General features: G+C 49.1%; 1 protein-coding gene across 5 annotated transcripts in view; it reads left to right on the forward strand.

Annotated features, from left to right (window-relative positions):
* PIKFYVE (phosphoinositide kinase, FYVE-type zinc finger containing) overlaps positions 1–12,881 on the forward strand; it is a 2,266,845-nt gene that overhangs the window by 1,536,168 nt on the left and 717,796 nt on the right. For all 5 annotated transcript variants that reach the window (XM_078680343.1, XM_078680347.1, XM_078680342.1 and 2 more), the window contains one exon: positions 9,485–9,580. In XM_078680343.1, coding sequence (XP_078536469.1) covers positions 9,485–9,580 — 96 coding nt within the window. The remainder of the gene's footprint in view (positions 1–9,484; positions 9,581–12,881) is intronic.

The raw sequence follows: 12,881 nt of genomic DNA on the forward strand, positions 1-12,881 counted from the left end.
TCTGCAGGCACCACGACGACCTGTTTGCTGTCTGACGAACAACACCTGGCTGTGCAACACAGGTGGTGGTTTGTTCGTTCTCTAAAGGCCTGAGCAGTCGTCCCTCTAAGTTGGGAGAGTGTAATCATTCTCCAGCCAACGTAGACTGCCTCCCAGTGCACCGAATCTGTTTGTCATCACCAAGGCTTGTTGGCTTTCTTCACCGAAGATCTTTAAGCTCTAAGTAGCCCCTGCTTCCAGTACTGCACAGCTCCCAGCTCATCGTCCTGCCTGCATCCTCTGCATCGTGGGCCCTCGTCTCCTGTGTGCTGCTGGTGGGGCTTCCTTGCAACCTTCTTTTCCTGCTGCCAGAGGATCGTAGAGGGAGCTCCGTTGATTCTCTCTGGCTCTCCTGTATGCGAAGGGCCAGTCTGACTTACTTTTGCTGGGCTAATCTCACAGACCTTGCTGGTCTGCAACCAAGCATCTTCTCCCGATTACTGTTGTTTGCATTTGCCAAGGCTTGTTGGTGGTCCTGCTGGCCAGTGACCTTCCTGCACTCGTCGACTGGCGTGGGACAGCTCGTGAAACGCTCGTGGACTTCTGCAACGCAGCCTAGTCTCAACAACTGACGTTTCTTCTTCACTGTGCTACTGCAAGTACCTTCAACCAGGGCTGGTATTGTACCCCTGCTCACCTCCGGGTGGTATTGGCTCTGTCCCCTCTGCTTTGAGGTTCTTCTCGTCTAGATTCCTCATACTGGTTCCACGGGCCTGGTCCGCGAGACTCTAGCTGCTGAACTTTCATGACCCTCCTTTGGCATCTACAGAGGTTTCGGACACCACTACACCCCTTTGCACTGGGCTCCCTGGTACAGGCATCTGTTTCTCCTGGGTGTCCACAGGTGAGGTGTTTCTCCAGCTTTCCTTGATCCAAGTGGTTCCTTCGAGGTCCTTTGGGAAGGGTTCAGAAACTCTAATTTTCCAACTGCTACTTACCCTGTGTTGTCCTATAGACATCTGACCCGGTGTAACCACTCTGCACCTGGGCGCCTTGGGTGGTTCCTTTCTTCCTCTGGGGTCCTCCAACCTTGGGTACTAGTCATGTTTTGTTGACCATTCTGCATTATGCAATTTTACTATATGGTTTTGCCAACGGTTGGGCATATGTGTTTTCCAATGCTACACACCTGTTTTCCAAGTATTCTTTGTGTGTAATTGAAGTCTCAGTGTAGGAGATATACCAAGTTAGTGTCTAGTGTGTAGTAACAAATATAAAGTATTTTCTACTCATCTTTCGTGGTTCTTTCTTGTGTGAAAAGCTTACAGACTGTCTATAGACGTACATGCAACTGCTTTACAATCCTCCTGGATAAGCCTAAGCTGCTCTCCACAGCTACCCATTGATACCATTGATTCTCAGGTACCTAAACACTATCACTAAGGGTTACCTGGACTCATGCACAGTGCCTCACCATAGGTGGACACTATATACTGATCCTGCCTCCTACACTCCCCATCAAAACAGCCTTTACATCTGCCAGGAATTCTGATCAAGCTTCAGACTCTTATCGTCCAAGCCCCCCTTCTTGTCAATATTTTCTGAGAAATTGGTGCTTCACACTAGAGCTTCTTTCTGTCCGAAAGTGGGGACACCTTTTCATGTGGGACAGTGGATCACCTTGCCCACTTTTTACGCTCCTCTACATCCCTCTAAAAAAGAGGAGCAACTCCACCATCTGGACCCAAAAAGAGCATTGTCGTTCTACCTTGACCGCTCTAAAGCTTTCCGGGTGGACAACCAACTCTTTGTGGGGTATGTTGTTGCGAAGAAAGGTCGGGTCGTGCAGCAACTGACCATCTCTCTATAGGTGGTTCCCTGCATCAAGATATGCTATGCTTTGGCAGGGGAGCAGCTTCCTGAAGGCTTACAAGCTTATTCCACCAGAGCTAAAGCTGCAACCACTGCACTAGCACATGTTCACCAAACTCTCCTGCCAGGACAGTCGGGTCTCCAGGTCCGGGCACTTCATCCTTTCGGTCATGCAGGACTTCTTAGTTTAGAATTTGTCTGCAGACCTCCACCGGGGATAGTATTGCTTGGGAATCTATTCAGAGGTAAGGAATCTGCAGCAAGATGTCTCTATCAGCTGGGTAAGGTATTTACCTTCGTTAGTGCCTTATCTGGTAGAGACCTGATCTAACCACAGGTTCCTTACCAACCCACTCATCCTCCCTGCACTGGGGACATGTTCCTCAGGTCAAGGTTGTTACCTTTCAGAGCCCTAGGTTTTGTCAGTGCTCTTCATGACTCTGTGTTTCTGGTGTGGAAAGTTGTGAAAAGTAACTCAAGCCAGTGCGCTGATGTGAATGTTACGACCAGCGCTGACGACACAGGCGATGTCATGCTAAGCCGACCGACGCCACCTACAGGCATGCATGGGTATTGCTCGAAGAAAAATCTTCGATCCAGTCTGACACCTGGGAAATTCAAATCTAAGGAATATGCAGCTAGATCATGTCTCTATGTAAGTAACTTGTCAAACACTGCAGATGGTGGCAAGCTGCAGCTAGCCTTTCTCAAACTGTCTGCTAATTGGATGAGGAGGGGTGGTGTGATATATTGACACACAAACACAGTGTTGAATACACTTGATGATTATCTGGAACCCCAGCAACAGATTGTATTGTTCAGATACAGTCTGATGAGGATCTGTTTCAGGTACACCATCAGATCACCAAAGGGAAATCCCTTCCGACCAGGGCTCCAGCCCCTGATATAAAACTGTTATATAGTGACAAGCTAAGGTCGCCCATATCGTTGAGTCCAGGAAGACTTCAGAATGTTACTTTCATACTAACCAGCCCATCTATGTGAATTTCAGTTGGCAGACTATGGAAAATGTAATAAGTAATAAAGTGAAAACCCTGTCTTCAGAAGTGAAGGGAAGTTAAAACAAATCCTCAGCGAGTGCACCCTGTGTGCAAGACCCTCCCATCACCTGTTAGCACTGTCTTCTCTTTAGAGTTGTTCAGAAGAAAGTTAAAAATTTTACTGTTTGAGTGTTACTTTCTCCTAGATAACCTTCCGATACAGTAATTGTATAATCCGTCTGCATTTCTGTATAGCATTTACAGACTTACGTGTTGAAAAATGCGCTATGTTCTCAAACTAATACATTTGTTACCTCTTTGTGTGTTATAGAAATATTTTTCCTCTTATTTTAACACTTAAAACTTGATATGTTGATATTGCTTTTGTTCTTGCTCTTCTGATGGATACATCTGCCAGTGGATTCCTCACCTTGTGAATATCCCCCTTGCGTCAGCAACATTCGGAAATTCTTTTGTAGCTTCGCGCCTACGTGGACGACGTCACAGAGGCACGACACCGCGCGCGACTCCGCTGACGTCACCGACTCCATAATAGGCCCACGCCGGCGTGATGACATCAGTTCCCTTTTTTCCGCGTCGTCGACGCTAACGGTTTCTAGGGATCCTCTGTAGCTGCTAGTAACTTTGTTACTGTTTGTTTCTTTTCGGTGTCCTCTTGCTTCTTTGTGTTGAGATGTCCACAAAGAAGACTGGATTCAAGCCGTGCGGATAGTGCGGCAAGATGATGTCCATTACGGATCCGCACGAGTGCTGCGTTTGATGTTTGAGTTCGGACCATGACGTTGAGGAATGTACTTCCTGTAAGAAGATGAATCCCAAGGCTCTCCGTGAGAGGGAGGCAAAGCTCCTTGTTGCCAAGTTGAAGAGCAGGAAGGACAAGAAGAGGTCGAGGTCACGGACTCGACGTTCGAGGTCGAGGTCTTGCTCTAAGTCGCACACGAGGTCGTCTTCAGTGCATGCTTCGAAGTCGTCGAGGAAGAAGCACAAGAAGAGATCTCATGAGTCTCGCCATCACTCTGGGAAGGACTCGAGCTTGAGACCGAAGTTGCAGGTGAAGTTGCTTTGCAAGGATGTGGAGACTCCGACTCCGGAGGTTCAATTCTCCGAGGGTGAGGCTTTGCCTGTGAATTCGCCTGTTCATTCACCGAAGCCATTGTCGAATCCTTCTCCGGCTCCGACTCATTCTTCTGACCAGGAGGGCGAGGGAGAAGAAGAAGATGGAGGAGAAGAGGAGGCTCCGTTGCCTGCGGGTTCGTCTACCCCAGTGCACCAGCCTGAGGTGGAGGTCGAAGTCGAGAAGACTCCGCTCCCTCGAGACCAACCTGTAGGCTCTTATCCAGCTTTTCCTGCTCCAGGTCAGGACCCTACTCAGTTCCTGAATGCTATGTATGGAGTGTATTCAAGGGCTATGTACCCCTCTGGTGCACCGGTTGGTTCCACGGGTCCATTAGCATACAATCTGGGTATTCCCCAGACTTACACTCCTGCACCTTTTATGCCATTCATGCCGGCTCCGACGCCGTCTTGGCTTTTCTCGGCGCCTTCAACGCCGAGACCTTCGACGCCGACACCCTCGATGCCGAATCCGATCCGTCCTCTGGTTCAGCGGTCTGGTCCTCCGGCTTCGGGCTCGACGCCGGCTCCGACGAAGTCGATTCCGGTTCCGGAAAGGTCGAGGCGTGAGGCACAGAGACTTCTGCAAGAGCAGAGGTACCGTGATGCAGAAATGGAAGAGGGTGAGCTGCAGGATTCAGAGGATCTTTTCGATGATCTGAGAGAGGCTAGTGGTCTTGAGCTGTCTCCTGATTGGGATTTGGCCTCTGTTTCTGACGCCCCTTCTAAGGATGTGACACCTTATCATGTGGTTATAAGGAAGGCTGCAGACTTGTTGAATATAACACTCCCTACAGCAGAGTATAAAGCTAATATACTGACTGAGGTCCTTCATTCACCTACCTCTGTGGTCGAGCCTATGTTCTCTTTCAATGATGCTTTGGCGGAGCCTATATCTGAGGTTTGGAAAAGACCGCTTACAGCCCCTGCTATTTCGAGGGCAGTTGCGAGAAGGTTCAGGGTGGCGCCTGGTGACCCGGACTTTTTATCCACGCACCCCTTACCAGAGAGCTTGATTGTGCAGGCGGCCTGTTCGAAAAAATCTGCGGGCGCTTTTCCACAGGTTCCTGGGGATAAGGAATCAAAGAAGCAGGGCCAAGCTGCAAAAAAAGTATTTTCCTCGGCAAGCATGGCGCTCAAATCGACTAATGCTACTTGTCTTATGGGACGCTATATCCATGCATTGATAGATTCAGTCAAACAGCTGGTTCCAAAGCTTCCTGGGGAGGATAGGAAGGATTTTCAAGAGGTGATTACCGACCCTAAGGCTGCTGCTAGACAGGTCATTCAGAGTGGTCTGGACACTGCTGACTCGGTGGCAAGAGTGATGGGTTCTTCAGTGGCCACAAGAAGAGCAGCATGGCTTAAATCCTCTGAATTCTCTGCGGATGTCCAAGCTACCTTGATGGATTTGCCCGTTGATAGGTCAGGATTGTTTGGAAAGAAGGCTGATGCTGCTTTAGAAAGGTTCAAGGACAGCAGAGTGACAGCGAGATCTTTGGGCCTACAGTCCAGAGGTAATGCGGGGAAGAGGGTCAGAGGTTTTAGCAGGTCTTCCTTTCGGACCTACAGGCAGCCACAACAGCAGCAGCAGCAAAATACGCTGTACAAGTCATACAGAGGCATGCAAAGAGCTCGTCCTAGAGTTCGTCAGGCCTCCTCCTCCTCTACCTCTACCCAACCCCCTGCCTCCACAGCAAAGCAGCCCTAGATCCTGCTATTCCGGATCATGTGGGCCCAGTGGGGGGCCGGCTTACCCATTTTCTACGAGACTGGGAATTGATCACATCGGATCTTTGGGTTCTCAATCTCGTGGAGAATGGGTATGCTCTTCCCTTTCGGGAATTTCCCCCCAATTACCCTCCTTGCCAAGGTTTTTGTGTGGAGGACCACCTGCTGCTCTTGCAGGAAGAAGTCCTGGCTCTGTTCAGAAAGGGTGCGATAGAGGTGGTTCCGGAGCAGGAGAGGGGTCAGGGGTGCTACTCCCGGTATTTCCTGATCCCCAAAAAGGATGGCAGACTTCAATCCTGGATCTCAGGATCTTGAACATTTACCTGAAGCAGGAGAAGTTCCAGATGCTCACCCTTGCGCAGGTTCTTCAAGCGCTGCTGGAAGAAGACTGGATGGTGTTGATGGACTTGCAGGATGCGTATTTCCACATCCCCATTCCCACATCCCCATTCTGAAGTCGCACAGGAAGTATCTCCGTTTTACGGTGGGATCGCAGCACTACCAGTTTGCAGTCCTTCCATTTGTTCTTACTACTGCGCCTCGAGTCTTCACCAAGGTGATGGCAGTGGTGGCTGCACATCTCAGAAGGTCAGGGGTTCCGGTATTCCCTTATCTGGACGATTGGCTGATCAAAGCAGAATCTCTGGAGAAAGTGCTCCATCATCTGCAAGTCACAACTCAGTTGTTGTACAGGTTGGGTTTTTCAATAAATGTACCCAAACCTCACCTGGTGCCCTCCCAGCGCAACCTGTTCATAGGTGCAGTACTGGATATCACTGTATGTCGGGCATTCCCTCCACCTCAAAAGATTCGCGACATACAGGAAATGATTCCTTTATTTCACAATGGAGCGATCGTTCCAGTCCTGAAGGTCCTTCGTCTGCTCGGTCTGATGGCTTCCTGCATTCTGTTGGTCAACCATGCACGCTGGCATATGAGGGCACTCCAGTGGTGCCTCTACAGGCAGTGGTATCAACACAACGGAGATCTCAGGGAGTCCATCAGGATCTCCAAAGAGACTGCAGCGGTTCTGTCTTGGTGTAGTGTGGAGGGCAATCTGTCTCAAGGAAAGCCTTTCCAACTTTCTCCAGCGGTGGCCACAGTGATAACGGATGCATCCACTCTAGGGTGGGGTGCTCATCTGGGGGGTCTGGAGATCAAGGGTCTATGGTCTCCAGAGGAAAGGTTGCTTCACATCAACCTTCTGGAATTGCGGGCAATACGTCTGGCGCTCAAGGCCTTCCTCCCTTCCCTTCGCAGGCGGTCGGTTCAGGTCCTGATGGACAACACCACCGCGATGTGGTATGTAAACAAGCAGGGTGGAGTAGGGTCGCAGTGTCTCTGCAGAGAGGCTCTGCGTCTCTGGTCTTGGGTTCAGGATCATCAGATTTGTCTGATGGCAAATCATCTGGCCGGAGTTCTGAACGTGCAGACAGTCTCAGTCGGCAGTTCTCAGCCGACCACGAGTGGAGGCTTCATCCAGAGGTAGTTCGTCACGTTTTGCGGACGTAGGGGACTCCTCAGGTGGACCTGTTCGCCACTCGCGAGAATGCTCACTGCCCGTCATTCTGCTGCCTCCAGTTTCCGATGCTGGGAACCTTGGGGGACGTGTTTCAGTTGAGTTGGGGCTTACAACTCTTTTACGCGTTTCCTCCCATACCCTTGATTACTCGGGTTCTGAGGAAGATTCGCCAAGACCAGGCCCAAGTTATATTGATCACCCCGGATTGGCCAAGAAGGGTGTGGTACTCAGATCTTCTCCACCTCTCCTCGTGCCTGCCGCTCCGTCTCCCTTTCTGGGCAGATTTCCTCTCTCAGATGGAGGGGCAGGTTCTACACCCCAACCTCCAGACCTTACACCTTCATGCCTGGAGATTGAACGGGGCAACCTGAATTCCTTTTCTCTCCCACATGATGTGGTGGATGTCAGTCTATCGGCCAGGCGTGACTCCACCAAGTCAATCTATTCATACAGATGGTCTAAATTTGTGACTTGGTGTGGGGAGAAGTCCATTGACCCTTTGAAGGCTCGTTTGTCAGATATACTTGTATTTGCTCTTTCTTTAGTGCAGCAAGGGTTTGCTGTGGCTACAGTTAAAGGTTATCTTTCGGCTTTGTCGGCATTTCTTTGCCTGCCGGATCAGCCGTCCTTATTTAAATCTCCTATTGTTTTAAGATTTCTGCAGGGCCTTAAAATACATTTCCTCCTGCTCTTTTTATTGTGTCTCAATGGGACTTGAATCTGGTGCTTACTTTTCTAATGGGTTCCCCATTTGAACCTTTACATAATTGTCCATTGAGGTTGTTGTCCTTTAAGACGGTTTTCCTAGTTGCAATTACCTCGGCAAGGAGGGTGAGTGAGCTTCAAGCTCTTAGTTCAAAGCCCCCATTCTTGACCATTCATGCTGAACGAATGGTTCTTAGGACCAGGGCTGCTTTTCTGCCTAAGGTGGTAACTCCTTTCCATCTAGGACAGTCTATTACCCTTCCTACCTTCTATCCTCCCCCTCACCCTTCCAAGGAGGAGGAGCGGCTTCACCGTCTGGACCCTAAGAGGGCGGTGAGCTCTTATCTTGATAGGACAAAGGACTATCGAGTTGATGACCAGCTGTTTGTTGGATTTGCTGGCTGCAGAAAAGGAAGAGCTGTGCACAAGCGCACCCTTTCAAGATGGATAATACTATGTATTCAGATCTGCTACGCCCTGGCTGGTAAGTAACCTCCAGAGGGTATAAGAGCCCACTCTACTAGAGCAAAGTCTTCAACATCTGCTTTGTCTAGGGGTGTACCTGTTGAGGACATTTGTAGAGCGGCAACTTGGGCCTCCCTCCACACTTTCTCGAAGCATTACTGCTTGGATACCGAGGTGAGGAGGGATGGCCCTTTTGCACGTTCTGTCCTTCAGGACTTTCTGGTATAGGGGAGTAGACACCCTCCTCCGGGAGTGGGGACTGCTGTGGGAATCTATTCACAAGGTGAGGAATCCACTGGCAGATGTATCCATCAGAAGAACAAGTTACTTACCTTCGGTAACCCTTTTTGTGGTGGATACAGTATCTGCCTGTGGATTCCTCACTGACCCACCCGCCTCCCCGTTGTCCACTCTTCTATAACTGAGTAACTGTGATGTTAATATGTTTTTATTGTTAAAGGAAAAGTTTTATTTCAATTGCTTTTCTGCATTGGTTTCACACTAAGTGTGTTATCTTGACATTTGTGTACTGTGTATATATCTACTGATGTCGGTCTGTCCGTGTGCCTCGAAGGCACGGGAAAAAAGGGCGGAACTGAAGTCATCACGCCGGCGTGGGCCTATTATGGAGTCTGTGACGTCAGCGGAGTCGCGCGCGGTGTCGTGCCTCTGTGACGTCGTCGGCGCGAAGCTACAAAAGAATTATCGAATGTTGCTGACACAAGGGGGGTATTCACGAGGTGAGGAATCCACAGGCAGATACTTTATCCACCAGAAAAAGCGTTACCGAAGGTAAGTAACTTGTTCTTCATGTGTTCTTACTTTTTCCTGTGTAAAGTGGTCTGTTACCCATTTGGGTCTCGCTTTCACATGCTGGCCAAACTGGTTTATGAGCTTTGAATTTAAAGTGAGGCAAACCACTGGTGCTTTACACAATCCTTGAAAGAATACATCTACATCTTTGTTTATCTCTCTTTGAAATGCATGTTTTTGGTATTTCTTTTTAATTCTTTGAAGTGTTTACACTATTTGGTTGTTTACTATTGTTTTTGTAATTGTGTTGTTCCATTCATAGTGACCCTGACAAGCACTACCTGATGTATGAACATGAACGTGTGCCCATTGCTGTGTGCGAGAAGGAACCAAGCTCCATCATAGCCTTTGCTCTCAGGTAGGCCTGTGTTTGATTTTATGATTACTTGCTATTGTTTCAATTCCATTTTTTAATTCAGCGAGGTGAAGTTCAATGTTGTACCTTTTCAAAGTGTTGCAGACCTATCCCACCCTAAGATGTTTGACGCTCCATAGTTCTAAAATAAACAGCATATCAATACATTCAGTGTCAGGTCTGTGGCCAGCTGAAGCGTGAGACAGCTACTTTATGAAGAATGTCTTTGTGTGTAATAAACAATTTATGTATTTATATATGTGTGTGTGAGAATGTATATGTGTATGTATATATACTAAAGTAAAACTACCTCACAAAAATATTTCCACGGTTGGCATGAAGGTATTTCCTCTATTAAGGGAATGCATTTGCTTGATTTGCTGTAAATGTGGTTGGTAGTGTCGATGCGTACACATATACTAACATTTACTCATGGGGTGCACCTACGGCTAGGGCCAGGAGCAGTGTAGTCATGAGACAGACTATGGTGCTCCCTGACTGGAACCATCACTGGTATTAGAATGGTTAAGTCCAGTAGCAGGTGACAAACATTCTTGTAAAAATTACAAGGATTTTCGGTCAAAGCTTTATATAAAAATTATTAGGCAGTTTACATAGAACATAACATAAGTCATTTCAGCAGAATAGCATGCAAATTATATATACAAATAATTCTATACAGTTCTAAGGGAAATCTGACATAGACTCGCCTTCATGAGGTGTGAGAAAAAGATTTTCTCTCATAGAAATAAACGCCTCTTTTTATAGGACTTTAGACAAAGCCATTCAAATATGAATACATGGGTCTCAGGAGGTACTCCAATAGGGAACAAGCAAGAAGTAACATGTTTCCTCCTAATACATTCAAAGTTTCTCTCATGATAGTAATGCATTGGGACATCTGAAAGAAACACGTTAGTAAGATTCCTTACCTTAGAATAACCCCCAGGCGTCAGACTGCATCCGGATAATTTTGCGTAGCAGTACCCTTGCGCGTCGGTAGGCGTCGTCTGCGGCTCCGCGTCCATCGTCGCCGCCGGGATGACGTCGTCTGAGTACTCGCGCGCGCTGATGTCAGTTCTTCTTTTTTTCATGCCAGCAAGCGCAGGTCCGGAGAAAGCGGTACCCTAGTCACTTTTTGACTAAACTTTTTTGATCATTTTTGATCTCTTCTCGAGTCTTCACGACTCTCGGTGCCGGTTTGGTATGCTTGGGTTCAAGCCCTGTACCGACTGATGTCGGTTACCGATCCCCACCGCCGGTGCCTGTATTGCCTTGGGGCCGACCATGACGACCGGTCGTGCCCCGACTGCCGGGCCTTGACGTCGAAGGCTAGACGGGAGCGGTCCCGTAAGCGCCCTGAGCTCCACAGTCAGCAAAGCTCGACGAGTTGACACCATTCATCGGGCTCCAAGTCCTCAGGTAAGAGGCACAAGAAGTCGAAGAGACGTCATCGCTCCTCAGACTCCCCCCGACGATCGCGCGAGGCGGCCGGGGGTTGGGGCGACACCGGCTCCGCCGGACCCGCAGGCGCCGCAACCAGCTCCATACCCGCCGGTCCATGGGCTGAAGGCGACGCCGGAGGAGATCGAGGCCTTCCTCATGGCCATGAGGTCCCTCTCTCCTTCGTCGGGTCCCGAGGTGCCTCCTGGCCCCGCGGTCCCGACTGGGAGTCTAGGAGGGCCGGGCGCTTCGGCCCCGGCGCCGTCGGCGACTTCGGTCCCGACGCCGCAGGCTCCTGCTGGATCCGGTTCCGGATCTGGGTCGCCGCTGGTCGACCTCTCGACACCGCCGGCGTCGACCCCCAGGGTGTTGCCCCCGGCGCCGTCCCCGCACGGCACCGCCCCTGATCCCTCCCTCGGTCCGGATCCGACGACGGACCGGCGTCGACCGACGCCACATTCGACGCAAGCTGAAGAGCATTTCTTTTTTGATCCGGCTCCATCCTTTGACCCTGAATTTCAGGAGATGGAGGACGAAGGGGATTGGGAGTGGTCTGAGGACCCTCTGACACGTGAGTGTCAGTCCTTCCAGGACTGGACAGAGGAGCTAGGGGAGGCCAGTGGTCTTGATACCTCCCATGACACTGGCTTTGTCTCCCCCTCCTACCGTGGCTACAGAGGAGGGGGCTGCTTATAGTGTGGTGCTGACGCGGGCAGCCATGGTCTTGGCGCTTACGCTCCCCGTCGCTACTGTGAGGTCTAACATCCTTACTCAGGTCCTTAAACCGCAGACTGGATCTCCGGAGCCTCTACTGCTGTTTAATGAGGCTCTCATGGAAGTCCTGTTGGGCACCTGGTCCAGGCCCGCTACAGGCCCCCTGTAGATATGAACGTCGCCAGGCACCACCTCCCAGCTCCGGGCGACCCTAGCTTCCTGCCCACCCACCCACCCCACCTCCGAGAGCCTGGTTATCCAGGCTTCTACTTCCCAATCTGCATTCCCAACTGCACCCCCAGATCGGGAATCCAAAAGGTATGAACAGTTTGGTAAGAAACTGTTCTCATCCCTCAGTTGTGGGTTGCGGTCAGTCAACACCGCTTGCCTTTTGGGCCATTATACCCACTCTCTGTGGGATACGGTTGCGGCCGTGCTGCCAGAGTAGTTCTGGCGCTCTTTCACAAGGATGGTGTCATCAGTGATGTCATGAGTGATGTCATTTGAGATGTCATCAGTGATGTCATGAGTGATGTCACTGACCATGTCATGAGTGATGTAATAATTGACGTTATCAGCAATGCATTGCGGGCGCGCGAGTTATAGTTAGCTGAACTAACTAGAACGGGGGAATTTCAATGGTTTTGTATGAGTGAAATGTCCAGCTAACTATAATATGTGTGAAACCTATGGTTTTTTCAATGAATTTGCAAGGTTTTTTAAATGCTAATTCCTAACTATAACATGTGTGAAACCTATGGTTTTTTCAGTGAATTTGCAAGTTTTTTTAAATGCTAATTCCTAACTATAACATGTGTGAAACCTATGGTTTTTTCAGTGAATATATATATATATATATATATATATATCAATCTGCCTTGAAGACTGAGTGGATGTATAAATGCCTGAATGGAGGATTTAGTAGCAATGTGATTGACTGTTTAAGTGACTAATTTAAAGTGTCTCACTAAATATATGGGATAGTGATTAAACTGTGTGAATACCTGTATCACTCTATCTCTTGTTGTGTAAACTACTATATAAGTTGGTTACTAGCTATGTTAAAGTCTATATTAGTTATTAATTAGTTTAGTGAGTATTTGTATGGGATAGTGAATGTGTGTGTGATTGAGGGGGAGGTGTGTGA

Source organism: Lissotriton helveticus, chromosome 3_1, assembly GCF_964261635.1.
Source record: "Lissotriton helveticus chromosome 3_1, aLisHel1.1, whole genome shotgun sequence".
NCBI lineage: Eukaryota > Metazoa > Chordata > Amphibia > Caudata > Salamandridae > Lissotriton > Lissotriton helveticus.